The sequence below is a fragment of the Phocoena sinus genome, chromosome 10, assembly GCF_008692025.1.
Source record: "Phocoena sinus isolate mPhoSin1 chromosome 10, mPhoSin1.pri, whole genome shotgun sequence".
Taxonomy (NCBI): Eukaryota; Metazoa; Chordata; class Mammalia; order Artiodactyla; family Phocoenidae; genus Phocoena; species Phocoena sinus.
This window is the reverse complement of record NC_045772.1, coordinates 51,044,018-51,069,564: the sequence shown is the minus strand read 5'-3', so window position 1 is coordinate 51,069,564 and position 25,547 is coordinate 51,044,018. Positions and strand designations below refer to the sequence as shown.

General features: G+C 37.5%; 2 protein-coding genes across 3 annotated transcripts in view; one reads left to right on the top strand and one right to left on the bottom strand.

Moving 5' to 3' along the window:
- Positions 1-658: 658 nt before the first annotated feature.
- TMBIM4 (transmembrane BAX inhibitor motif containing 4) lies at positions 659-19,856 on the bottom strand. 2 transcript variants are annotated; one of them, XM_032644768.1, is made up of 7 exons: positions 19,679-19,856; positions 11,688-11,796; positions 10,208-10,313; positions 8,923-8,956; positions 6,507-6,624; positions 2,429-2,474; positions 1,621-1,892 (listed from the first exon to the last, which is right to left on the bottom strand). In XM_032644768.1, the coding sequence occupies exons 1-7, from the start codon at positions 19,773-19,775 to the stop codon at positions 1,686-1,688; spliced, it is 717 nt and encodes a 238-aa protein (XP_032500659.1). In that variant the 5' UTR covers positions 19,776-19,856; the 3' UTR covers positions 1,621-1,685. The 2 variants fall into 2 exon arrangements, with proteins under 2 accessions (XP_032500661.1, XP_032500659.1); XM_032644770.1 differs by lacking the exon at positions 2,429-2,474 and having other exon boundaries at positions 659-1,870.
- A 92-nt stretch (positions 19,857-19,948) lies between these two features.
- The window catches only part of IRAK3 (interleukin 1 receptor associated kinase 3), a 64,449-nt gene continuing 58,850 nt past the window's right edge, over positions 19,949-25,547 (top strand). Inside the window, exon 1 of the mRNA XM_032644767.1 lies at positions 19,949-20,059. The gene's annotated coding sequence lies outside the window, so the exon portion shown is untranslated. The remainder of the gene's footprint in view (positions 20,060-25,547) is intronic.

Sequence of the window (25,547 nt, the reverse complement as noted above, 5' to 3'; positions counted from 1 at the left end):
AATTTTTAAAAGTTTACCTGTCATTAAAAAAAATTAATTACATGTCTATACGATTTTTATTAAAGAAACTACATTTCGCAAACCAAACAATAATTTACTGGATGAAAAATGGTATTGTTTTATATTTTTTAAATGTCAAATCTCCATTTGCTTATTTATGGTCTCTAGTCACAATTCAGTACATTCTCCCTTTGGACCAATAATAACATTAATAACAGCAGCTGACATTAATAAGCACTTAGTTTATATGATATATCCATCTCATTTAATCCTTATAACAGCCAATAAAGTAGGTGTTATTATTCCCATTATAAAGATAAGGTAAAAGACGTAAGTAAGGAAGAGTAAGTAACTTGCCAAAGGTCACATCACCAGTAAGTTGCCTAGTAAGGATTCCAATTTAAATTCTCTTACCTATGATGCTATGTTAAACTTGAGTATAGCATTATGCAACTGGGTATTCAAAAATTAATTGATAGTGATGGAGTCAAATTTACATCTGAAACTCACCAAAGGCTAAAGCTATATACTACTAATTTATTTCAGTTTAATAGTTTAATGCTTAGTGTTATGTGCTGAGTTGCATCCCCTGAAAATTCATATGATGAAGTCTGTCTCAGTCTATTCGGGCAGCCAAAGCAAAACACTAGAGACTGGGTGGTTTATAAACAACAGAAATTTATTTCTCACTTCTAGAGGCTGGGAAGTTTAGCAGGCATATTCGGTGTCTAGTTTAAAGGCCCTCTTCCTGGTTCATAGACTGTGTCTTTTCGCTGTCACCTCATGTGGCAGAAAGAGTAAGGGATCTCTGTGGGGTCTCTTTTATAAGAGCACTAATCCCATTCATGAAAACTCCATCCTCATGACCTAACAAGCACATCCCAAAAGCCCTACCTCCTCATACCATCACAAGTGGGCATCAGGTTTCAACAAATGATTTGGGGGGACACAAACATTAGGAGCACTGCAAAGTCCTAACTCCTGGTACCTCAGAATGTGACTGTATTTGGAGATAGAATCTTTATCAAGAGGTAATTAAAGTAAAATGAGGTCATTATGATGGGCCCTAATCCAATATGACTGGTGTCCTTATAAGAAGAGGAAATTTGGACACAAACAAGTACAGAGAGAAGTCCACGTGAAGACGGAGATGACCATCTACCGGCCAAGAGAGAGGGCTCAGAAGAAACCAACCCGGCTGACAACCCTGACCTCAGACTTCTAACCTCAAAAACTGTAATAAAATAAATTTCTGTTTAAGCCACGCACTCTTTGGTGCTTTGGTACTTTGTTATGACACCCTAGCAAACTAATGCAGTCAGGAATTTGCCGAAGTTTCACTGGTCACTGGTATACTGCTATAAGTTTTAAATGAAACCTATACTTTAAAAAACTAATAATATTTTATGTCAAAATATCTGTCAAGCAGAATTTTAATTTTTAATATATCATTTAATAATGAAATGTCATTAACATTTTAATATAATTTTAATACTGAATAATTCTCTGGAATTTATCTTTTATATTTTTTCCTTTCTAAATGAGATTAAAATCTCCTAGTAAAAGGAGATTTATACTTTATAATATAGTACATGGCGTACAAATAAAATCTTAAAAGTATTTAATAGTTAGTTATATCTCAAACTTTATTACTTAATGAATCAGTTTCTATACACTGCTTTCAATCACTTTTTATTAACTGCTTCCAAAACCCGCAACAGGTGCAAGAATAGATTGATGATATCCAAGTAGAGGCTGATGGCAGCTAATACATACTCTTCAGGTGACAGCCTATGCATCAAGGAGTGTGTGTCATAGATGATGAATCCACAGAAAAGAAGGGCTCCTACAGCAGCCAAGACCAACTCCACTGTCTCACTGTAAAAGAATACCTATAGGCAAGAGATTAAAATAATAATTTTATATTTAAAAACAGCATTAAGAATACTTAAATTACTTGCTCTTAAGTTATATATTCTACCTATGTATTTAATAATTCTGTACAACTTTGAATACAAATGTTAAAAGTAGAAAAAAGCAAGGCAGGTCCACTACTGTTGTATGAAAGGGTGAATGGATGAACCAATGGATATCCTCCTTTTATTAAATTACCCACCTGACTTTGAACAGTAGCATTCCAAATACAAATAATTTAAAATATATTTCTTATTCAGAATTACATGTGCCACTTGAAGGTTAGCAGTTACAAGTGAGGGCCTCTTTCTATGTAATTTAACTCATTTGTTCATTCATCTTCCTTTCCATCAATAATATTGGCATAAGACCTTGATTTTTTAAAATATCATTTAAAATTCATTCTACATACAAATGTTCCCAGATAATTATAACCAAGTGTCTGACCATAAGATGCTTCTTATAGCTTTTTGAGATTATTTATATTTCAAGTTACCATCCTAAAACAACCTACCTTCAAGATTCCTGACAAGCACAAAATCCACAAAGTAGCCAATAGTCTATAAAAACAAAATATTAATAATTTAGAATATTGTTCCTAACCAAAAAACTTTGTAAACCCATTCAACATTTTCTGAAGAAATAAATCCATCCTGATATTTGCCTGATAATTGAAATGTAAGAATTCTTTACTGTGCAATGAATACTGTAGAACACCCAGGAATGGAAAGAACAGCTATCTATTCAACATTTGTTTTTATGGTGTACAAAACTAGTTAAGAGTATTATTTTTAAAGTTTTCAATTGGAACATAAATATTGACATAAGCTAAAAATCAGAAGTATTTTAATTCTTCTAGAGCTATAAAACTTCTAGAAAATCTATAAATGAACAAATGAAACAGAATTGCATTTTTTAACCAAATAACAATAACAAATTATTCTGTGAACATGCATATCCATTAGAGTGATTGGGATTAACAACAGTTTAGACACTGACGAAGATTATTGAACTTGAAAACAGCAACAGACACTAACCAGAATGAATCAGAGAAAAAAAGACTAGAAAAAAAAAAATGAACAGAGTGCCAGTGAACTGTGGGACAACATCAAGAAGGTTAGCAAATATGTAGTTGGAGTCTCAACAGAGAGGAGAAAGAAGGGGAACTTAAAAATGTTTGAAAGAATAATGGCCAAAAATGTTCCAAATTTGATTAAAACTTTACACTGACAGATCCAAGAAGCAGAAGAAATGTGAGAAAAACACACCAAGGAATATCATAATCAGATTACTGAAAATGTTAATCATATTACTGAAAATTACGAAGAAAATGTTAAAGGTAGCTAGGGGATAAAAGACATATTATGTAGAGGCACAGATAAAAAAGCAGACTTCTTGTCAGAACTACACAAGCCAGAATACAGTGGAGTGACACCTTTAGAGTACTGAAAGTAAGAAAAAGCCCAAACCTAGAATTCTGCACCAGCAAAAATTACTCTCAAAAACAAAAGTAAAATGAAGATTTTTTTGCAGACACACAAAAGCTGACACTAACAGACCAGCACTATAAGAAATGTTAAAAGGAAATCCCTCAGACAGAAAAATATTAGACGGAAATTTGGATCTACACAAAGAAATGGAGAACAACAGAAACAGTAAATATGTGGGTGAACATAAAAGGCTTTGTCTATTTTTTAAATCTCTTAAAGAGTTAAAAATAAAAGAGCAAAAATAATAATAATGTATCATGAGGTTTATAACATATGTGGAACAAAGTTATGGCAACAACAGCACAAAGGTAGAAGAGAAGCAACCTAAGTATACTGCGCATGAAATGGTATATTCTTGAAGGCAGACTATAATTTAAAGATGTATACTGTAAAACCTAAAGCAACCTCTATTTAAAAGAACTACAGCTAATAACTAATAAAAGAGATAAATGGAATTAAACAATCCAAAAGAAAAAGAGAAGAAACAAAGTAACAAAGAATAGATAGGACAAACAGAAAGAAAACAAGTGGCAACAGAGTAGGCTTAAGTCCAACCATATCAAAAATCACATTAAATATAAATGGTCTAAACAAGCCAATTAATAGCAGAGATGATCAGATTGGACAAAAAGTAAGATCCAACCATATGCTGCCTGCGAGAAAACAATTTTAACTCTAAAGACACAAATAAGCTAAATATAAAAGGATGGAAAAAGATATACCATGCTAACACAATCAATAGAAAGCTGGGGTGGCTATCTTAACAAAGTAGATTTTAGGGCAAGAATATTACCAGAGATAACCCCTTCATGATGATAAGGGGATCATCAAGAGGACATACAATCCTGAATATTTATGCATATAAAAACAGAGCTTCAAATAACATGAAGCAAAACTTACAGAATTAATAGGAGAAACAAACCAAGCCATACTTGTAGTTGGAGATTTCAACACCACTTTCGCCTTAACTGATAGAATAAGCAGGCAGAAAATTAGTAAGCCTGCAGAAGACTTGAATAATGCTATCAAGCAACTTGACCTAATTGACATTTATTAAACACTCATCTAACAACAGCAAAATATACATTCTCCTCTAGTACGCAAAGAACATTTACCAAGATATCATAAAATGAATCTCAATAAATGCCAAAAGACTGAAATCATATAAAATATGTTCTTTAACAACAGAATTAAATCAGAAATTAAACATACATAGTATTATAATCCACTTTGGTGAATCAAGGGATGGTGAGATTCCAGCTCTCAGTTTTCTTGCTGGAATGGCCACAGAATTTCTTGGATACATCTGGTATACTTAAGTTAGACTGATGTATCTTGCCACCTCACCATATAGATCCTTCAGGATTGAAACGGACTCAGGACCTGCTTTTTCATACTTAAACCCTAGGGAAACTCCAAAGCTTCTGCACCAAGGAGTATGGGGAAGGTGGTATTAAGAACTGTAAAGCAACTGAAATTTTACCTACTTGTAAGCTAGTAAGTTAGTCTGGCAGAATTTCATGGATGTTAAGTAGAAGACATGCGACTCTTAGGTCTGAGATGAAGAGTGGTTTATAACAGCAGTAGCAGTAGCTGAAGAACAGGCACAGGAGACAGGTGTTGTGGGAGTAAAGAAATGAAAGAAATAGAGGACAGAAGGTGAAGAAAGAAAATGAGACACTGATATTTAAGATTTCAGCAATGAAACAACCCCTAGTGATGACAATCACTATGATGTGACGTCTACGATGTGGACACGGCAGGAAGATGAAAGCTGCCAAAGTAGATAGAGGTCCAGAGATATCAAGAAGCTAAGGTGATGGATGGGCCTAAAATGCAGTTTGATGCTAACATCTTTAAAGCATGAGGGAGGCTTGACCAAAAAGGGAATGAGTAACAGTAATAAGCAAGAGTATGAAGCATATAGCCAGACAGCATAAACCTTAAAGCAATGAATGTCCAGCATGCTGAGGAACAATGAAAGGAGCATTAGGGGACTGAAGCAGTTTTCAATACTAACCCCCCATCCCAAACAACATAGGGTGTGGGGGAATGAGCAGCTAGAGAACAGTGTTCTCAGGGAGGAATTGAGTTTCAGCTGAGATAAGGAAGAAGAAAGAATTTATTCTGAAGAGGCTAAATATAAGGAAGATATATAAGGAGTTCTAGAGTCTATAGTAGAGTGGATGGGAGGAAGGGGTACATATGGAGATTGGGATGGGAAGAAGCAGAGAGAGAAACCACATATACATCATAAATCATATATAACATACAAATATATAAAAAACACCCCCCCCAACATACATATAAGACACGAAAGAAAAAAAAAACATGTTGTCTCTCCCTAAATCAAACTCCATTCTAATACAACTATAAGCATCCTGCACAATTGTCAGTGTTGGCTGACCAACTCTATTTTACCCCCAAGAGACTTCTGGTAATCTGGATTACCAGAAAAAAAGGGGGAGGAAAGAAAGTTTTGTAAAACTAGACCACTTGTAAATTTTTAGTGTTGTAACCGGAAAAAGAACAGAAAATGTTTGAGTGATTATGTGCCAACAGAAGGCCATTGTGAACTTAGGAAAGAGTCTATGCATTCTTACCAAGGTGAGGGCGATACAGTACCATTATCCTAGTATAAAAAGGATCATTCCCTATATTAATTAGTTTGAAGAATGATACAGGTTAATTTAGATGGATCAAAAAGATTTTAAAGTTCATGCAGACTCCTGGATCACAATTACCTTGCTTTTGCCACAAAGATGTAGAGGTAACGTTTGGTAACAGTTATGCTAAGACAAAGATCTAAATAATTTAGGTAAATTTCATACCATTTATAAAGCATGCAAGCCTAGCCTCTCTAGAAGGCTTAAATTTTTTCGCATTCACTTCCCTTTCAATACGGGGGAAGCAAAAGACTCAAAGCCCCTTTCCATCTCCTAGCATGCTCTGGGAGAGTAGGGCCTGGCCCTAGTATTCAAAGGGATGACCTCTCATTACCCTCCATTTTTAAAGTATCCAAAGCTAACAGTATAGAACTTCTCTCAAAACTAGGTAATACTAAATATACTTATCTATCATAACCATGATAATATAACTTACCCTGCTCCAAATTTGCTGAAATCTCTCTTAGATTGTAGAGTACATACAGTCAAGCCAAGAAATACTGCAGTAGTCAGTATAAAAGCTTGCAGAACAATATACACATCATAGAAAGTAACTGTAAAATTACAAAACACTGATTTAAAATACATACAAACATACTCAATATAAAAGTTTTTTTCTAGTGGGAAGCAGCCACATAGCACAGGGAGATCAGCTCGTGCTTTGTGACCACCCAGAGGGGTGGAATAGGGAAGGTGGGAGGGAGACACAAGAGGGAGGAGATATGGGGATATATGTATATGTATAGCTGATTCACTCTGTTATAAAGCAGAAACTAACACACCATTGTAAAGCAATTATACCCCAATAAAGATGTTAAAAAAAAAGTATTGGTTTCTTTGTACACTTGAAACTACTAAAATATTATAAATCAACTATACTTCAATTTTTTTAAAAAAAGAAATATTAGTGTATGGGAGGATGTAAAAAAAAAAGTTTTTTTTCTGTCATATAACAGAAATGCCTTATTTTGTCCTGTACTACTTGCTAATAAAACAATTATGGAAAGTCTTCAATACTGGTACAGTAAAACCACACCCATAGTGCAATAAACAGGCTCCAAAATATATAACATAAGGGGTCATGTTATTATGAAGTTAAAGAAATGACTAGAGAGATATTACACAGCTAGTTGGTTTAGGAGTTTGGGGGATATGGTGAAATGGTTCTCACCCATTTCTGTCCCCACTGCAGTTTATCACCATAGTTGACAGTGGTGACTGTCAACTCTGGCTTAAATATCAATAGGATATTCTATAACAACCTAATTGGGAAAAGAATTTGAAAAAGAATAGATACATGTATATGTATAATTGAATCACTTTGTTGTACACCTGAAACTAACACAACATTGTTAATCAACTATACTCCAATATAAAATAAAAAGTTAAAAAAATATATATATATATCAGTAGGGATGGTTCTGGGTCCTGTGGCTGGCTGGGAATTCCTAGGCAAGAAAAATATTGGGGCTGTCTGGGGCTGTCTGCCGTTTACCAACACCACAGGGAACAGAAACCAACCACTAATGCTTTATATCCAAATCTGCATTATCTTGGAGTACATTATTGAGGGTTTACTGAATATATAACGAATTCCCTTCTGAAGTTTTAGAATGACCATCTGGATTGACTATGGCTACTGTAATACAACTGCTTAACATTTTAACAGAATAGTAAATTATAACCTCTTTAAAGGAAATTACGTACTTTGAACCCAAAACCATTTAAGTAATTTTTAATTTGAGGGGGATTAATTATTCAGTTCTTTCTATTCCTAAATGCTAACTAATTGGACTTTCTCTACTTATGCCATTACAGGGTTAGGAGGATGAACAAAGAAAAGGTAAACCATGAAATCACTTTTGCTTCTCATTAGAAATTTCAGTGTAAGATTAGGTGGATTCCAATAACCCTGAAATAAATCTCTCTCCTACAAATGGTGGGAGCCAGAGAAGACAGAGATGGACTTGATAATAACATTAATAGTAACATTAATAGATAATAACACTAATAATAAGTAAATATTAATACTTCCTTTCTATGCTGAGAAATTTCAACCCTATTTTTTTTAGTTGTTATTATTATTTATTTATATTCTGATTCTTTTATAAAAGGAAGAGATGAATTACCAAAAAATAGATTCAATAAAACTGGCATAAAAAAGTTAAAAATAGTAATGACAAAATAGGAAGAGATAAATATATTAACAATAAGGATCAACAATTTACTGTTATTGAGAGTAATAGTCAATTCTAATCTTTTTAGTATGCCAGATTAATCATTCTGAGTTAATCAGAATTTTTATTGTTAATAAATCACAAAACTTTTTACTTGAGGCATTACATAGAGTACATCAAGTAACTATAACAGATACTTCCTTTTAAATATATATTTAACACAAAATACAAAACAGAAATGAACACTGTTTCTTGTAGTGCCATTTGATGAAATATGAGGATATAATAATAAAGTACAGTTCAATGCAGACAATTTGAGATACTGAGCTTATGTGATGAAAGTACATGGCTCCAAACATGTTATCAATTCTTCTAAGCTCCCTTTAAATAAGGGAAAAGATTAGCTATGGTTGTCTTATTTTCACAAATGGATAAATAAAATGAATACTGTTCTTATTCCTATTGTCTTCCTAATTCTTTTCCACTTCCTCTAAACTCAGTTAACTATATAAACATTTAATTTTTGCTTATATTTTAGGAATTCTTCATCCTATGCCATATTTTTAAATATGACATTCCATGATGGTAAGCTTTAGCCCCAAACACATTTTTATCCAAAACATTTACCAACATTAAAAAGTTACTGTAACATATGGAAGCATAATTATGGCTTACCAACGAAGGCCACAGTCAGAGCTTCCAACAGTGTCTAAGAAAAAGAAATTGAAATTACATAGATGCATGTAAAATTTATACTATGTTATGTACATGTTCTAATTTCCAGGAGTTCAATGTGATTCCATATGCACGATCTCATTTTAGCTTCAGAGCAGCCTTGTGAAGTATATGGGACAGATAATAAGCCCACCATAATGAAAATGAGACCTCAATATATTAAGTGAGAATATTCAGAATTCCTTTTTTTTTTGGCTGTGCAGCACAACTTGCAGGATCTTAGTTCCCTGACCAGGGACTGAACCCAGGCCACAGCAGTGAAAGCGCCACATCCTAACAACTGGATCGCCAGGGAACTCCTGTGAGAATATTTAGATTCTAACTGTGATCCCATTACTCCTTGAACTCAACTAGATTTTTCATATCTGTAACAGGAAGATTCTAAAAGTAATATGGAAAATTCTATTTTTCTCACTCACTATAATGTAAATAAAAATGAAACTGCAAATCACATGCACATTTATAAAAACCTCACTACCTCACACAAATAAACACAGGAAGAATAAAATATTTAAGTAGTACTTTGGTGTGGCAGAATCTTAAACTGTCTCTGAATATTCTTTTTTTCTTTCTTCCTTAGTAACAGAATTTTTGCCTCAACACATAACTGTTCAGATTAATCATTACATTTTTTAGCCTCCCTTGCAACTAGATCTGGTCACAAGACTATATTCTAGTCAACAGAATGTGAGCAGAGAGGCATACAACTTCAAAAAGCAAAAAGGCTTGCTCTCTCCTTTCTCTTTTCATTTTTTAAAATAAATGGATAGAATGTAGATATGGTGGTGAGCTATCTTATACCATGCAACACTTTAGAAATGTCTGAACCACAGCAGATGAATGGGCCCCTGAGAACTTCCCTAAACAGTCACTCAGATTTTTATATGAAAGAGAAGTAAACCATCTTGTTTAAGCCATTGTTATTTTGTCATTGTTTAAGCCATGTCAGAAGTAGCTAAACTCATATCCTAAATAAGAGTTAGGGATATTGAACTTCATCCTCTAGCTTCTCTTTCCCCTTAATTACATATCTTTGTTTTATATGCTTACTCTAGTTAGATTTTATCTGATAGAAGATTATCATAAAGGTAAAGCCTTGAATTTTTTTAAAAAACTCATTAATTTTGTTCTGTTACTGTAACACATGTATATGCATTCAATTAAATAAATAAATGTAAAACTCAGGAATAAATGTTAAAGGAACAGATATTGTCAAAGTACTCACAAATCCAAAAAGCAGGTACAGGTTAAGGGGATGCTTATGTCTGTTTAAAGTCAAGGCTAAAATCAAACCCAAAGATCCAAGGGCACACACCAAAATTAAGGCAGGACTGAAAGACAAAAAATTAAATCATTCTCAAGTTTAAAAATACTATAGTTTTATCCAATTTAATAAAATTTGTCTATGTATTTGTGAAAGTACAGGAAAAAAAAATCTGAAAGGATCTACACCAAACTGTCAAAAGAAATTATTTTTCCATGGGGAAAATTTGAGGACTGTGAGATGGGGAGGAGCAGGAAGACAAAGAATCTTCCCCACAGGGACTTCCCTGGTGGCGCAGTGGTTAAGAATCTGCCTTTCAATGCAGGGGACACAGGTTTGAGCCCTGGTCCGGAAAGATCCCACATGCCTCAGAGCAATAAGCCCATGTACCACAACTACTGAGCCTGCGCTCTAGAGCCTGTGAGCCACAACTACTGAGCCCACGTGCCACAATTACTGAATCCCGCACGCTCCGCAAGAGAAGCCACTGCAATGAGAAGCCCACACACTGCAACAAAGAGTAGCCCCCATGCGTCGCAACTAGAGAAAGTCCGTGAGCAGCAACAAAGACCCAACGCAGCCAAAAATAAATAAATAAAAATAAACTAATTTAAAAAAAAAGAAGAATCTTCCCCACAATGAATGGGGAAGACTTAGCCTTTTTACTTCATGAACTTCTAACATACTTGAATAATTTTTGCAATTAGCATACTGCTTTTTTAAACTAAAATACAATACATAAAACTATTAAATAATAAACCAATTTTATACCTAACTACTTTTTTTAGGGTATTTACTATATAGCTGTAATTTAAATTAAAGAACTTTACTCCAAATAGCAAACTAATAGTTCAAGATTCCCCTTTCGTAAAGGGAGAATAGAAATTATCTACTTCTAAGAAAATATTCATTCTCTACTTTTCCTTTCCTTTAATATAAAGAATCTATATTACTTTTAGCCGTGGAAATAATTATTTTGGAGGTCAGATCTTAAACAAATTAGGGATGAATCATACGGAACTCCTTTGAAAACTTTTCAGTGAAATCTTCCTAATTGTGAACCAACACTAAGGTAAGTTAAACGTTTTTTAAGTACCTTTACTTTTCAAGCACTGTCTTGGGCTTTGGGGACAGGGCATAAGTCTAATAAACACACAAAAAACTAAGACTTAGAAAAACTGCATACACAGTTAAAAATTCTTAACACTATTCCAGGAAATGAGGACTTAACCCTATGAAATTAAGCTAAAAAGTTTAGAGGTAAATACCATATTGTAGAACATTTTCCTTATCAAAACTTATTTACAAGAGCTAATAATGAACCGTTTTTACGTTCTAACCTTAAAAGTTAATAGGAAAAAAAAACTAACTTTGCTCATATTATGCCCTTTCAGTGATATGCAACGGCTGAAAATGATTCAGAACCATGTCATTACCTTACCTTTCATGAACAAATGTCCGTATAGAATCAAAGTATAAAAAAAACGTGGATGTCACTGTAGTTAAGAGAACTTGCAGAGAAAGGATGCTGTAGACTTTTCTTAGAAAGCCTGAAAGAGAAAAAAGTTACACATGACTATTTTCTTAAGCATTTATCAGAGAACAGCAAGATCAAATTTCTTCTTAGAAACATTAACTTGTTATATGAATTCTTTTTTAAATCTTAATCCAAATAATGCAATCTGTAACTAAAACTAAAAACAAAAAAACGCCTCCCCCAAAAATCAAAAATTTTAAGTGATAACTATCCTCCAGGAAGCATGAGCTTGAAAAAAATTAAGTTAATGGGCCAGAATACAAATGTTTTCATCAAAATAAAAAGAAAACATTAAATGCATATTTGTAAAACATACAACAAAGCAAAAGATTAAAAACAGAACATTTTAAAGAACGAAGCTATGCTGAAACTGAAAAGCAGGAATAGAAAGCATATGGTTAGATATAAAATTAAAAAAGAAATCTTAATTTCCAAGCAATACAAATGTTTCCCCAAAATGAATTTCTCCATAAAAGGTAAACAATATTTAAACTTACTTTCACTCACCTATTTTTATTTCTCACTTCTAGTACCTTTACCTCTAGTTTCTATATAAGAAATTCTTACTTTCAAAATATTACCGACATCCACATATCAACTCCAAACATCAACTCCAAGGCCTAATGATCTAAAAATACTTATTAACGTCTTCTGAGCTACAGATGACATAAATGATACAGTGAACATCCAACTCACCACCAGCTTCAGAAATGAAACATTAACAACAGTTCTCACCTCTCCTTAACAAACTGCTAATCATCTTTCAAGATTCACCCTTTCTTGGGACTTCCCTAGTGGTCCATTGGTTAAGACTCGGCACTCCCACTGCAGGGGGCCTGTGTTCGATCCCTGGTCAGGGAACTAGATCTGGCATGCCACATTTAAGAGCCTGCATGCCGCAACTAAAAGATCCCGCAGGCCGCAACTAAGACCCGATGCAGCCAAACAAATAAATAAATAAATGTTAAAAAAAAAAAAAAAAATTCAGCCTTTCTCAGTTCCCCAGTCTGAATTAAATGTTCCTCCTCATGTTCCCAAGGGACCCTAAATATACTTCTAGTCACTTTATTTTATAGTGATAAGTCTAATTGTCTTTCACTATTAGACTGTAAAGACTAAAAAGCTCCCTAATAATAGGATAATAATATTAATTTTTATACTCTTAGCACCCAGCCAAGGAGTTGGCACAGAATAAATACTCATTAAATTTTATATGCTTTTAAATAAACTTATATTGAATTAATGAAAAGTGAATCTTGCCAGTCAGGGAAAAGGTCTTATTCTGAAACAATAATGGAGCCACATAACTTCTATAGAGCATTGTTCTTAGGCAAGAAAAACACTATTGAATGACTTTTACCCAACAAAAGATGTGATATTGTCTCTTGACTCTCATGACAAGGCGAATATGATAAATGTTCTCTTTGAAAAAAATTCCTACCAAAGACCTGGTTCCTCAAGGAATGATGAAGTGCTTTGACGGCATGTCTGCCAAATACCGAATAATAAAATAAATATTTCATAAGAATAAGGGAATTTTCATAAATACTAGATTTAATTCTTAAAGACCCCACAATTAAATCTTAATCAGTGTTTCCTTCTGGCACCCTTTCCAAAACATAGTGAGTTTTTCCTCATGTCTTAAACAGGTTTTAATGAACGTATATCGTAACCAGTGACTCACAATCACAGTGAGAATCAGTCCTACTTTGGCCTAGGCAGAGGTAATCTTGAACAAAAAGGAGATAGTGTTCATCTCCACAACCGATCTACAACTTACTTTCTTAAAAAGGCCCTGATGTCTGCAAGCTTTGGGAAGTCGTTTCTGCCTTTTTCACAAAAGCAAAGAATGTGCCATAGACAATGTTATTTGGGCTATGTTTCCACAAATTTAATTCTAAACCAAAGGTCAAACCATTTTTCCCCCAAGGGATTTTCTGGACTGTAAAAAGATCATATTCTTTACTTCTGATACCCTACAATGTACCTTATGTAACTCAAACCCATTGCACATAATATATATGCTCAGTTAAGCAGTGAAAGTCAATGTTAATCCTTAACATTTTATGGACCTGTTCTACAGTCAAAACAGTGTGTTTAATGTTTATTTGCATATGTGCGTGTGCACAAGTGCGTATGTGATAAAAGACTGGAAGAATACAAGTGAAGGTGTTAATAATGGTTTTCTCCGGGCATTATGATTGAGGGTGATTTCCATGTTCAGTTCTTTGCTAATCTGTGTTTTTTTAATATATCACCAATAAATATTTATTACTTTTGTAATAGAAAAACATTTTAAAGAAACCTATGCAGGGGGCTTCGCTGGTGGCACAGTGGTTAAGAATCCGCCTGCCAATGCAGGGGACACGGGTTCTAAGCCTTGGTCCGGGAAGATCCCACATGCCGCGGAGCAACTAAGCCCGTGTGCCACGACTACTGAGCTCACGCTCCAGGGCCCGGGAGCCACAACTACTGAGCCTGCGCTCTAGGGCCCGCGAGCCACAACTACTGAATCCCGTGCACCTAGAGCCCGTGCTCCGCAACAAGAGAAGCCACCGCAACGAGAAGCCCGCGCGCCGCAACGAAGAGTAGCCCCCACTCGCCGCAACTAGAGAAAGCCCACACGCAGCAACGAAGACCCAACGCAGCCAAAAATAAAATAAATCAAAAAAAAAAAGGAAACCTATGCTAAGCCAATAAATTCATCATAAAAATAATCCTTATGCAGATACTCTAAATCACAGCTTTTCTATACTTTAAAAATGAGGACGTAAATCAAATCTCACAAAAAGAAACACCTGATACCCATTTTGAATAACTAACATAAAAAGTGGCAAAAGATATACATACGCAGCTCACAGGGAAAAATAAAAGATCTGATATAAAAAGAAAACAAGCCAAACAACAATCTTTCAATTTCTTTTTTTTTTTTTTGAGTCCTAATTTCTCCCCTTCTACTTCTCCCCTTTCTACTCAAACTTAACAGGCTAAACCAGGAACTCTTCATTTCTACCCAATCTGTAACCAGCACCAACATCCCCCAAGCCAAAAATGTAGGAGTCATCTCTCATTCCCCTCCCTTTTCCCAATCCATCAACAACTACCATAGCTTCCACCTGCAAAGTCGACCACCTCTGGTCTCCTCTGCAGCCTCTCCAGTCAGTCTTATGATCTCTCACCTGGACTATTAAAGCAGCCTTCTAATTGGTCTCTGTGCTTTCACTGGTCCCACCTGTAGTCCCAACCCATTCTCCACAGCTGTCAGCAATCTTTTTGTAAAGTAATCCATATCACGTGACTCCCTGCTTAACTACTTTTAATGGCTTCCCTTAAACTTAGAATAAAACTTTGAAGATTTTATGGGGCCTACAGGCCCTACATGATATGGAACCTCTCTAAACTCATCTCATATACTACTCTTCCTTTTCCTCACCATGCATTACCCTCACTAGCCACCTTTCTGCTCCCCAAACATGCCAAATCCTTCCTGTTTCTGGGCCTTTGCCCTTGCTGTTTCCTCTGCCTGAAATGCCCTTATCATTCTTTACATGAAATGATGGTTTAACTTTTGACACTCCCTTCAAGTCACTCACTTCTAACAAAAAGAATAAGGCAGAAGTGGCAGTGTGTATTATTTCTAAGTCATAAAAGGCAACACCTCTCAACTATACCTCAATAAAAAAATTTTTAAGGCAATATGGCTACCTACTTGCTCTTTCTTAGATCACTTGCTCTAGAGCAGTGTTTATCAACCTTTTTTTTAAATTGCCTATCTAAGAAGCCTTCTGAACGTTTTTATCCTAATAGCCCTCCAATACAATTTTAATGCCACAGGGACTTCCCTGGCGGTCCAGTGGTGAGGACTCCACACTTTCACTGCTGAGGGCCCAGGTTCAATCCCTGGTCAGGGAACTAGGATCCCCAAAGCCACGTGGCATGGCCAAATTAAAAAAAAAAATGTAATGCCACAAATATACTGTACATATGTTTATGTATCACAACTCTTTGGAAGGCTACAAACCATTGAAATACCTGAGATTTTTTTGCTCTCCACCTCAGGAACCAATTTTCACCCTCCTGGAGGCTGTCCCCACTGAGAATGAACACTGTAGGAGAAGCCAGCTGCCAATGCTGTGAGAAACCTCAAGCAGCCCTCTGGAAAGATCCATGAGAAAGTGAGGTCTCTTGCCAACAGCCAGTGAGAAACTGAAGCCTTCTGCTAATAGTGATGTGAGTGTGCCTTCCTGCAAGCGTATCCTTCACCACCAGTCAGGACTTCAGATGACTGCAGCCTCAGCCAGCATCCTGACTACACCTATGACAAATCCTGAGCTAGAATCGCTCAGCTACCTGGCTCTTAGAAACTGATAATAAACATTTATTCAAGCCACTAAATTTTGTGGTAATTTGTTACACAGCAATAAAGACTAATACAGATTTTGGTACCTGGAAGTGGAATGCTGCTGTACCAAAAACCTAAAATATGGAAGAGGCTTTGGAACCGGGTAGTGGGTAGAAGTGGGTAGGTCTCTGAGGTAAAAGCTCAAAGAGCCTTGAAGAAACTATAGAAGGATGACGCCTTTACAGAGGCTGTGGGTAAGGACGTAAAGAGAGGAAAATCTTATGGAAACTGGAGGAAACAGAATCCTTGTTATGTACTGGCAAAAAATTTAGCAACACTGTCACCTGTGAGAACATGGAAAGTAGAAGATGTGCCTAATGAAGTGGTGATCAAAGTAAGGAGAGTTCCAGACAGAGCATGCACTTGCTGCCTTCTTGCCGCTCATACTAAATGCAAGAGACGACAAAGCATGTGATGATAAAATCCTTTGTTAGAACCTCACAAAGGGACTTACCTGGAGGTCCAGTGGTTAAGACTCTGCGCTTCCACTGCAGGGGGCATGAGTTCCAGCCCTGGTCAGGGAACTAAGATCCCGCACACCGCGTGGTGCGGCCAAAAAGAAAACAAAACAAGACGAACCTCACAAATATCCAACATTGTACCTCAGAAAGAATCATTCAAACAATAGGGCTTCTGAGAGGCTTGAAGAAACAGTCATTCATCATCTCAGCCAAAACTCACTCTAAGACATTTGGGTGTGGCTTTTATCTAATGGAGTGAACCTCAGTAAGAATCACAGGAGACCCACAAAGTTTTCTGAAGAATTTTATTGGCAAAAATACCACCAAATTATGCTTGTCTTACCTTTGGATGTTGGGTGTGTGGATACAGGTAATTAAAAAATTCTTTAGTTCCACAGAGTCTGAGAGGAAATGTACTCATACGAGCTATACTTAAGGAACCATAGCCAAGGAGCCTCATCCATACCTTTAGATAACAAGATTCTGAACTTTGAGCTGATGTTATAATAGGATAAGACTTTTAGAGGGTCTTAGCTTGCATGTGGAAGAAAGAAAAATAATTTGTAGCCAGAGGGAAATAAATATGCCTGTAAGTTCTTTGACACATCTTCAAAAGGTGGAGCCTAAATACCCTCCCCTTGAATGCGGACTGGACTTAGGAACTTGCTTCTAATAAATACAATAAGGAAGATGTGATGGTGTGTGGGACTGCCCTGACTAGGTCATAAAAGACACTGTAGCTTCCTCGATGGTCTCTCACGGATTGCTTGCTCTCGAGGAAGCCAGCCACCATGCCCATGACACTCATGCAGCCTATGGAAATGTCACGTGGCAAAGAACTAAGGCCTCTGTCAATATCTGCATGAATGAGGTTTCCAGGAAGCGGATCCTCCAGACCAGTCAAGCCTTAGCTGATTGCAGTCCCAGCCCACACCTTGAGTGGACTCTCATGAGACACCCTGCGCCACAGCCACCTAGCTAAACCTCTCCCAGATTCCTGACTCTCAGAAACTGTGTGAGGTAATAACTATGTGTTGTTTTAAGCGTCTAAAATTTGGGGTAATTTTTAATAAAGCAATAGACAACTAATACACCTGGCTAGCTCCTTCCAGTACAACACAACGGCCATCTCCTTTACAAGTTCTTTTCCTGGCCATTCCTGAACTAAAATTGCTGCTATTCTAGACCCTGGAGTCTACTCCATCACTGTTTCTTTTCTTCAGAGAACTTATCACTGTTAGTAGTCTATTTGTTTGCTTGACTCTTTAGGGTCTATCTCCCCTACTCCTCCACCCAAATAACAGCTCTAGAGAACTGAAATATTATCTGGTTACTGCTATATCCCTAATATTGGTAGGGAGCCCAATAAAGTTGCGTAAACAAAGAAAAACGCTCACCTTCGCTCACCTAGCTAAAGAAATGTAGATTAAAACAAGATAACAAGAGTCAGTAAACTACAGAGTCAGTAACACAACAAGAGTCAGTAAACTACAGCTAAGGGCGAAACCCAGCACATCACCTGACCTTGTAGGCGTTACTGGGCACAGTCACACTGTCATGTGTGTGTCCTCTATGGGGGCTCTTGCACCACGATGGCAGAGCTGTGACACAGTGTCCTTAGAACCCACAAAGCTGAAAATATTTACCATTTGGCCCTTTGTAGAAAATGTTTGCCAACCCCTGATCTACCAGATTGCCAGATACTAAAAAGTTTGATGATCTCAGTGTTGGTGAGGGTGCAATAATAGAAGTAATACAATGGAAAATTGTATTTTCCTGATATACAAATAATACAATGGAAAATTATTCAGCCTTGAAAAGGAAACTCTGACGCATGCTATAAAATGAACACACCCTGAAAATATGCTAATTGAAATATACTAGTCACAAAAAGACGAACACTGATGATTCCACTTATATGAAGTTATCTAGAGTGGTCAAATTCATAAAACAAAAAAGTAGAGTGGTAGGGCTTGGGAGAGGGGAAAGTGGCAAGTTGTTTGATGGGTACAGAGTTTCAGTTTTGCAAGATGAAAAAGTTCTGGTGATTTGTTGCATAACAATGTGAATATATTTAACACTACACACTGAACTGTACACTTAAAAATGGTTAAGATGATAAATTTTTAATGTAGTATGTATCACAATTAAAAAAAAATTTTATTGAAAAAACTGAGTTCTATTGCCAAAATAGATCCAAAATTCACTTCCAGAAATACAGATCAAGATTCTTAGCGCAGGAGCGCTTCCTAAGTCCTCTCCCAGAACAAGTTCCAGCTGCCGGATAGGATGAAAATCTGCTGCAGCTTCTGTTATCAATTGGCTGAACTAGAGCGGACAATGAATTCCACTTACATGAAGCTGAGCATTTCAAATTCAAAATAATTTCTACCCGCGGGATATTGCATAATAACTTATAACTAACATGGCATTTTGATTGACCTAGGAAACTTCCATTTCCAGCAAATGCCTCAATAATCCTCACACCTATGTTGAGTTTTAGGTCCTGCAGAGAGAAAACAATAAACGAGATAGATACGGTCCCTGCCCTCACAGTTCTTACAATCCAGCAAAGAAGACAAGAACATTGGAACCTGGAAACAAGTTCACACCCCCTAAACCAAAAACATCCAAGCAGATAACTCCATTCACATATATGTCACGATGATAACATAATAAACTTATTTTAACCGAAAAAATAACCCTAGGTTTCTCTTAACTGAAAGATGCCAAATTCAGGCTACTGAGGTTTTCAAGTGTCCCCTTCCCCACCGAAGACAGGGTTTAAGGCACGATGGGTTCAGGTTTCTGAGCGCACAGCTGGGGAACCACCTCCTCTCCCGCTGAGCCCCTGCGGAGGGAGAACGCTCTTCCTCCGAGCCGGCGGGGCTGGCAGGAGAAGGGAAGGCTGCCCTCTGAACCCCAGGACACCCGCGCTCTCCCCCAAGCCCGGCCGGTGAGAATGCTCGCCTCAGAGGCCGGCGGCGCGGCGGGACCGACTAGGGGCGGCCGAGACGGGCCCGGCGACGTACCCATTCGGATGTGCACGCTGGCGGAGGCCACGCAGCTGCCATAGTTGAAGTCGTCCTCGATGGAGGAGCAGGGGTAGCGGGGATCAGGGTCCGCCATGTCAGAACGGCACACCCAAGTACCTTTCCGAGGAGAGACAACACCGGCACAACGGCCTCCAAGCCACTTCCGGAGGAAGCGGTCCAGCCCCAACTAGCCGAGCGGCTGCGGCCGAGCCAAGCCCCAACTAATCGATGATCTCGCCTCAAAACTTCAGTTAGGCTGAGAAAAAGGAGATGGCTTCAGATGAAGGTGGGAGAGAAAACGAGTTACATTCTCGGCGTCATCTGAAGCGAAGGTTTTCTCAGATTTTCCCCCACAAGCTTCTTCAATCTTCTGACCTGGTGAGTTGCTAAAAGTGATAAAAGCGAAGTTCCATTCATCCTTCCTTTCAACAAATACCCATCTCATTCATATACTCTGTCAATAATCACATTAGGGAGACACTTTTAATTACATTATTTTTATTGAAGTATAGTTGATTTTATTTGCACTATTTTTAATAATAACAATCCCTAAAATTATTGAGCACTTTCTATAAACCAGGCTTTCTTAATGAGATAATGTTTAATCCTGGAAGACAAGTCGGAGCCAACCAGTAAAGTGGAGTGATGTAGGTAGGTTCTCAAGGGACCAACATCTGCAAAGCGGCGGGGAGCAGAGAGCGAAGCTCAGTATGAGTAGGGCACAGATGGCAAAGTATGAGGCTGAATAGATAAAGGCCAGATCACTGTCTGCCAAATGTAGAATACATTGTAGAGTCATGACCACAGCCAGGGAAGAAGGGATGTTGCTGTACTAATAAAAGAAATGATGGTGGCAAACACGATGGATCAGAGTGAATATTCATGGTATTGCTGTCATTTCAGTACAAAGATGAGGTGTAGATATACACAGAGTAATATCATCCCAGGATCCCTTGGAATTTTTATGACGCATTTACTTTGATACACCCACATTTGCCATCCTCACTTTAACCAAAGCACTCAAAAGACTTAGCAAGTAGAACTCGGAATAGCTGTGGAACAGTCTATTCTGAAACCAAATCCTTAAACTTGATGTTATTGGAAGCTTTTGTCTAAAGAACTAAACTCAGGGCTTCCCCAGGGCTTCCCTGGTGGTGCAGTGGTTAAGAATCCGCCTGCCAATGCAGGGGACACAGGTTCCAGCCCTGCTCTGGGAAGATCCCACATGCCGCAGAGCAACTAAGCCCATGCGCCACAACTACTGAGCCCGCGTGCCACAACTACTGAAGCCCGCGTGCCTAGAGCCTGTGCTCCACAAGAGAAGCCACTGCAATGAGAAGCCCGTGCACCTCAGAGAAGAGTAGCCCCCACTCACCACAACTAGAAGAAAGCCCACGCACAGCAATGCAGCCAAAAATAAATTAATTAAATAAAATAAATAAAACAACAAAAAAAAGAACTAACCTCATTTCCATAAAGACAAGCAAAAAAACCTTACCTTTTATGATTTTACAGGCATTTCAAAAACACATTACTCATTTTAATATAAAGTCATAATAGGATTTATTATATAGAACTAACCAGAGTTGTCCTGGGAACCCACCATCTTTTTTTTTTTTTAAGGTCATACTCTTTTGCTTTTTAAAAAAATTTTATATATTTTATTTTATTTTATTTTTATTTTTGGCTGTGTTGGGTCTTTGTCGCTGTGCTCCGGCTTTTCTCTAGTTGCGGTGAGCGGGGGCTACTTTTCGTTGCGGTGCACAGGCTTATTGCGGTGGCTTCTCCTGTTGCAGAGCATGGGTTCTAGGCACGCGGGCTTCAGTAGTTGTAGCTTGTGGGCTCCATAATTGTGGCTCACGGGCTCTAGAGCACAGGCTCAGTAGTTGTGGCTGAGGAGCTTAGCTGCTCTGCAGCATGTGGGTTCTTCCTGGACCAGGGCTCAAACCCGTGTCCCCTGAATTGGCAGGCGGATTCTTAACCACTGTGCCACCAGGGAAGTCCAAACCCATTGTCTTATTGACTAAAAGCACCATCAGCAAAGTTTGATCTCCTACCTCTTACCATTTACAAAAAGTAAATTTCAGATGGATTGTGGATATAAATGTGAAAGACAAAACAATAAAACTTTGAGAAGATGATATATAGGAAAATATGATTTGGAGGAAAGAAAAGATTTCTGAAACCAGATACAAACTAGCAGTTAACCCCAAAGGAGAAGATTGACAAACTAAACTATATTAAAATGAGGAACTTCTAGTAATCAAAATACACTATAAGAGAGTAAAAGCAAGTCACAGAACAGAGGAAGATATTTGCTACCCATGTAATGTACATAATGCTTCTTTCCAGAATATAAAAACAATTGTTACAAATCAAGAAAAGTAGAGAGACAGGCAGCCAACAGAAAAAAGGCAAACAGGCATCACACACACACACACACAGACACACACACACACACTAAATGACTAATAAACATATAAAAAGATGCTTACCCTCAATGTTCAAAGAAATGCAGATCAGTGCCACAGTGAGATATCTCTACACATTCACCAAATGACTAAAGTTAAGAGGTTGACAATACCAAGTGTTGAAAAGGTTGTGGATTAACTGGAACTCTTAAACTAGAACTGGCTTCATAGGCATGTAACCTGTACAGTTGCATAGGGCCCTGCTTTCAGAAGGACCTTGCAGTTGACTTAATGTTCAACTGTCGCCATTTTGCAATTCTTCATAATTTTTCCCTTGAACTTGTGTTTTATAAGTGAAAGCACAATGGAGCATGAGCAGAAGAGTTACACACGATATATAAGTGTGTACACTCTTCCATGCCAACCATTTGCATTTAGCATTCAGGCAGCCCCATTAGTGCAGAATTCTTTTAGACCTGTAATGCATGGGAGTTAGGCTAGATTGAAACCAGTACAAGATGAAATTCCCTGGCGGTCCAGTGGTTAGGACTCTGTGCTCTCACTGCCGAGGTCCCGGTTCAATCCCTGGTAGGGGAACTAAGACCCCACAAGCCTCACGGCATGGCCAAAAAAAAGAAAAAAGCAAAAGCAAAACAAAACAGTACAAGATAAATGCGTTACATCTGCAGCTTAGTAAAGAGAAAGGGAGGGAGGGTGCAGGCAGCTGAAAGAGGCCAAGCTTTCCTTACCAACCAGAACTTACTTTGCAGAAAGAATCGTGTTCTAAGAAACGTGAATGACCAAGGAATCCTATCATAACTTTTAAAATTTGTGTTACTTCCCAGCATTAGCCAACCACTTACACTATAAATGAAGATATAGAAGGAAAGAGAGATAGCACAACTATAGTTTGTTTTCCCTTTAGTCCATCCTTATCCAGAAGCTGAAGGTAGAGAGTGTTGGTAGATTGTGCACATATCAGGAAATGAAATAAAAACATTTTGAGTTAATTTCATGCAACTTTTCCACAGTTGAAGTAAGAATGAAATACATAAGCATGTACAAGCTATGAAATACAAATTATGTAATTTTGATGATTCCACACATGAGTTTGCATTTAAAACTGGCATTGCACAATATAAAGATCAATGGTAAAATCTGTGCTAATAACTTTAAATGATATTTTTTTCTTTACTTAAAATGACATTAAATAGCAAGTTAAAAAATCATGGCAGGCTTCCCTGGTGGCACAGTGGTTGAGAATCCACCTGCCAATGCAGGGGACACGGGTTCGATCCCCGGTCAGGGAAGATCCCACATGCCGCGGAGCAACTAAGCCCGTGCGCCACAACTACTGAGCCCGCGTGCCTAGGGGCCGTGCACCGCAGCAAGAGAAGCCACCGCAGTGAGAAGCCCGCATGCAGCAACGAAGACCCAACACAGCCAAAAATAAATAAATAAATTTATAAGAAAAAAAAATCGTGGCAAGTCAAGAGACTGCAAAAGAAACAAAAAAGCTTTGTGTTTTAGTACATTTAATGGGACTTCTCCCTGCCTTTTAAACAAGAGGCCCTGCATGTTTATTTTGCACCGGGTTCCACACATGTAGCTGGCTCTGCTAGTGTGACTGTATATGGAGAAAGCCCTTTGGAAAATTGTTTGCCAATATCCACCAAAGCTGAACATACACAACAAGGCCTATGACTCAGCAATTCCACTCCTACATGGAGTATATGCTCAACAGAAATGCATGCATATATTTGTAAAAGATGACCAAGAATACACATAGCAGCCTTATTCATAATAGCCAAAAACTAGAAACAACCTAACTGACCACTGTTGGTAAAACGGACTAAAAAATTGTGGTATATTCATATACTTGCATAGTTTCTACAATGAAAATGAACAAATTACTACTATATACAACATGAATGAACTTCACAAACCTTATGTTAAGCAAAAGAAACCAAATACAAAGAATATGCACTATGAGATTCTGTGTAAAGTTAAAAAGCAAGCAAAAGGGGACTTCCCTGGTGGTGCAGTGGTTAAGAATCCACCTGTCAATGCAGGGAACACGGGTTCGAGCCCTGGTCCGGGAAGATCCCACATGCCATGGAGCAACTAGGCCTGTGCACCACAACTAGTGAGCCTGAGCTCTAGAGCCCACGAGCCACAACTGCTGAGCCCGCACGCCTAGAGCCTGTGCTCCGCAACAAGAGAAGCCACCACAGTGAGAAGCCCACACGCAGCAACAAAGACCCAATGCAGCCAAACATTAATTAATTTTTAAAAAGCAAGCAAAATTAACCTGTGGTCTTAGACATCAGGAAATTATCTTTGGGGAGTAAGAAGGGATAAGAACTGGGAGAAGGCACTTAGAAGGACTTCTGGGATGGCTGATTACATATGTTTACTTGTGATAATGTAGCAAGCTGTTTATACTGAGGGTTTGTGTACTGTTTTGTGTATTGTACTAAAATTTTTAAATTGTGTTTTTAAAAGTGACAAAAGTTATTTGCTCCCCCTCAGTTTAGATAAGAAAGTTACCTTATGACAATAAAGCACTTAATTGCAGATATGGAATCCAATAACTCAGTATCCTCTATTTTTTTTAAGCTTATATTTTCAAGAACAAGTTTATTTGTTGTCATTGCGTTTTGTTTTGTTTTGTTTTTGTTTTTGTTTTTGTTTTTTTTTGGCCACACGGCTTGTGAGATCTAGTTCCCCGACCAGGGATTGAACACCAGCCTTCAGCAGTGAGAGCACAGAGCTCTAACCACCGTTATCACCAGGGAATTCCCTCCTCTATTCCTTTAAAGCTGAAATTTCATACAGAGTGCTCTGTAAATAAAGTCACTAATCTAAACAAATTTCAGTGGTTTTAAAGACCTATCTGCATCTCTCCTCTTCCTGCATCTTTCCTCTTCTTTCTTACTGTCTCTTCTTCTTTCTCCCCTCCTTTTCATTTAATATGTTTGTTCTACCAACTACAGGCTAAAATCTCTTCTAGATTATTCCCAGACTATAATAATTTTATCCTATTCCTAGATTGACTTGAAAACCTTTTTTTTTTTGGCTTTTAGATAATAATCTGTGTTCAACATTGAAGGAAGTAGAGACTTAAGCTGCTACTATCTTAAAATTTTTTTTATCTTTAGAGTTTTATCTACAGCTCAAGTTTAGGGACCAGAGCAGTAGAGGTTTACAAATCTCATGAATTACCAAAAAAGAGCATGGGCTTTTAGAGCTAAATAAATTTGAGTCTGAATCCTAGCTCAATCACTCACTGACTTTCAAGCACCCAAGCTTATATCTCCAGGCCTGGATTTTTTTCTACTGTAAACTAAGAATCAGAACACCTAAACTGTGGGTTTACTGGAGTATTAACATATGTAACGTTGGAGACAACATGTGTAAAGCACTTAACTCTGTGATAGCAGGTGCTCTACTAT

What these genes read in the sequence shown, in the direction of transcription:
- TMBIM4 (XM_032644768.1), bottom strand. Translation starts at nt 19,775, where the DNA reads ATGGCGGACCCTGATCCCCGCTACCCCTGCTCCTCCATCGAGGACGAC. An exon ending in CGGACATTTGTTCATGAAAG is followed by an intron (nt 10,314 to 11,687) that starts GTAAGGTAATGA and finishes TTTGTCTTTCAG; the next exon opens with TCCTGCCTTAATTTTGGTGT. An exon ending in GCTTGTCAGGAATCTTGAAG is followed by an intron (nt 1,893 to 2,428) that starts GTAGGTTGTTTT and finishes TCTTGCCTATAG; the next exon opens with GTATTCTTTTACAGTGAGAC.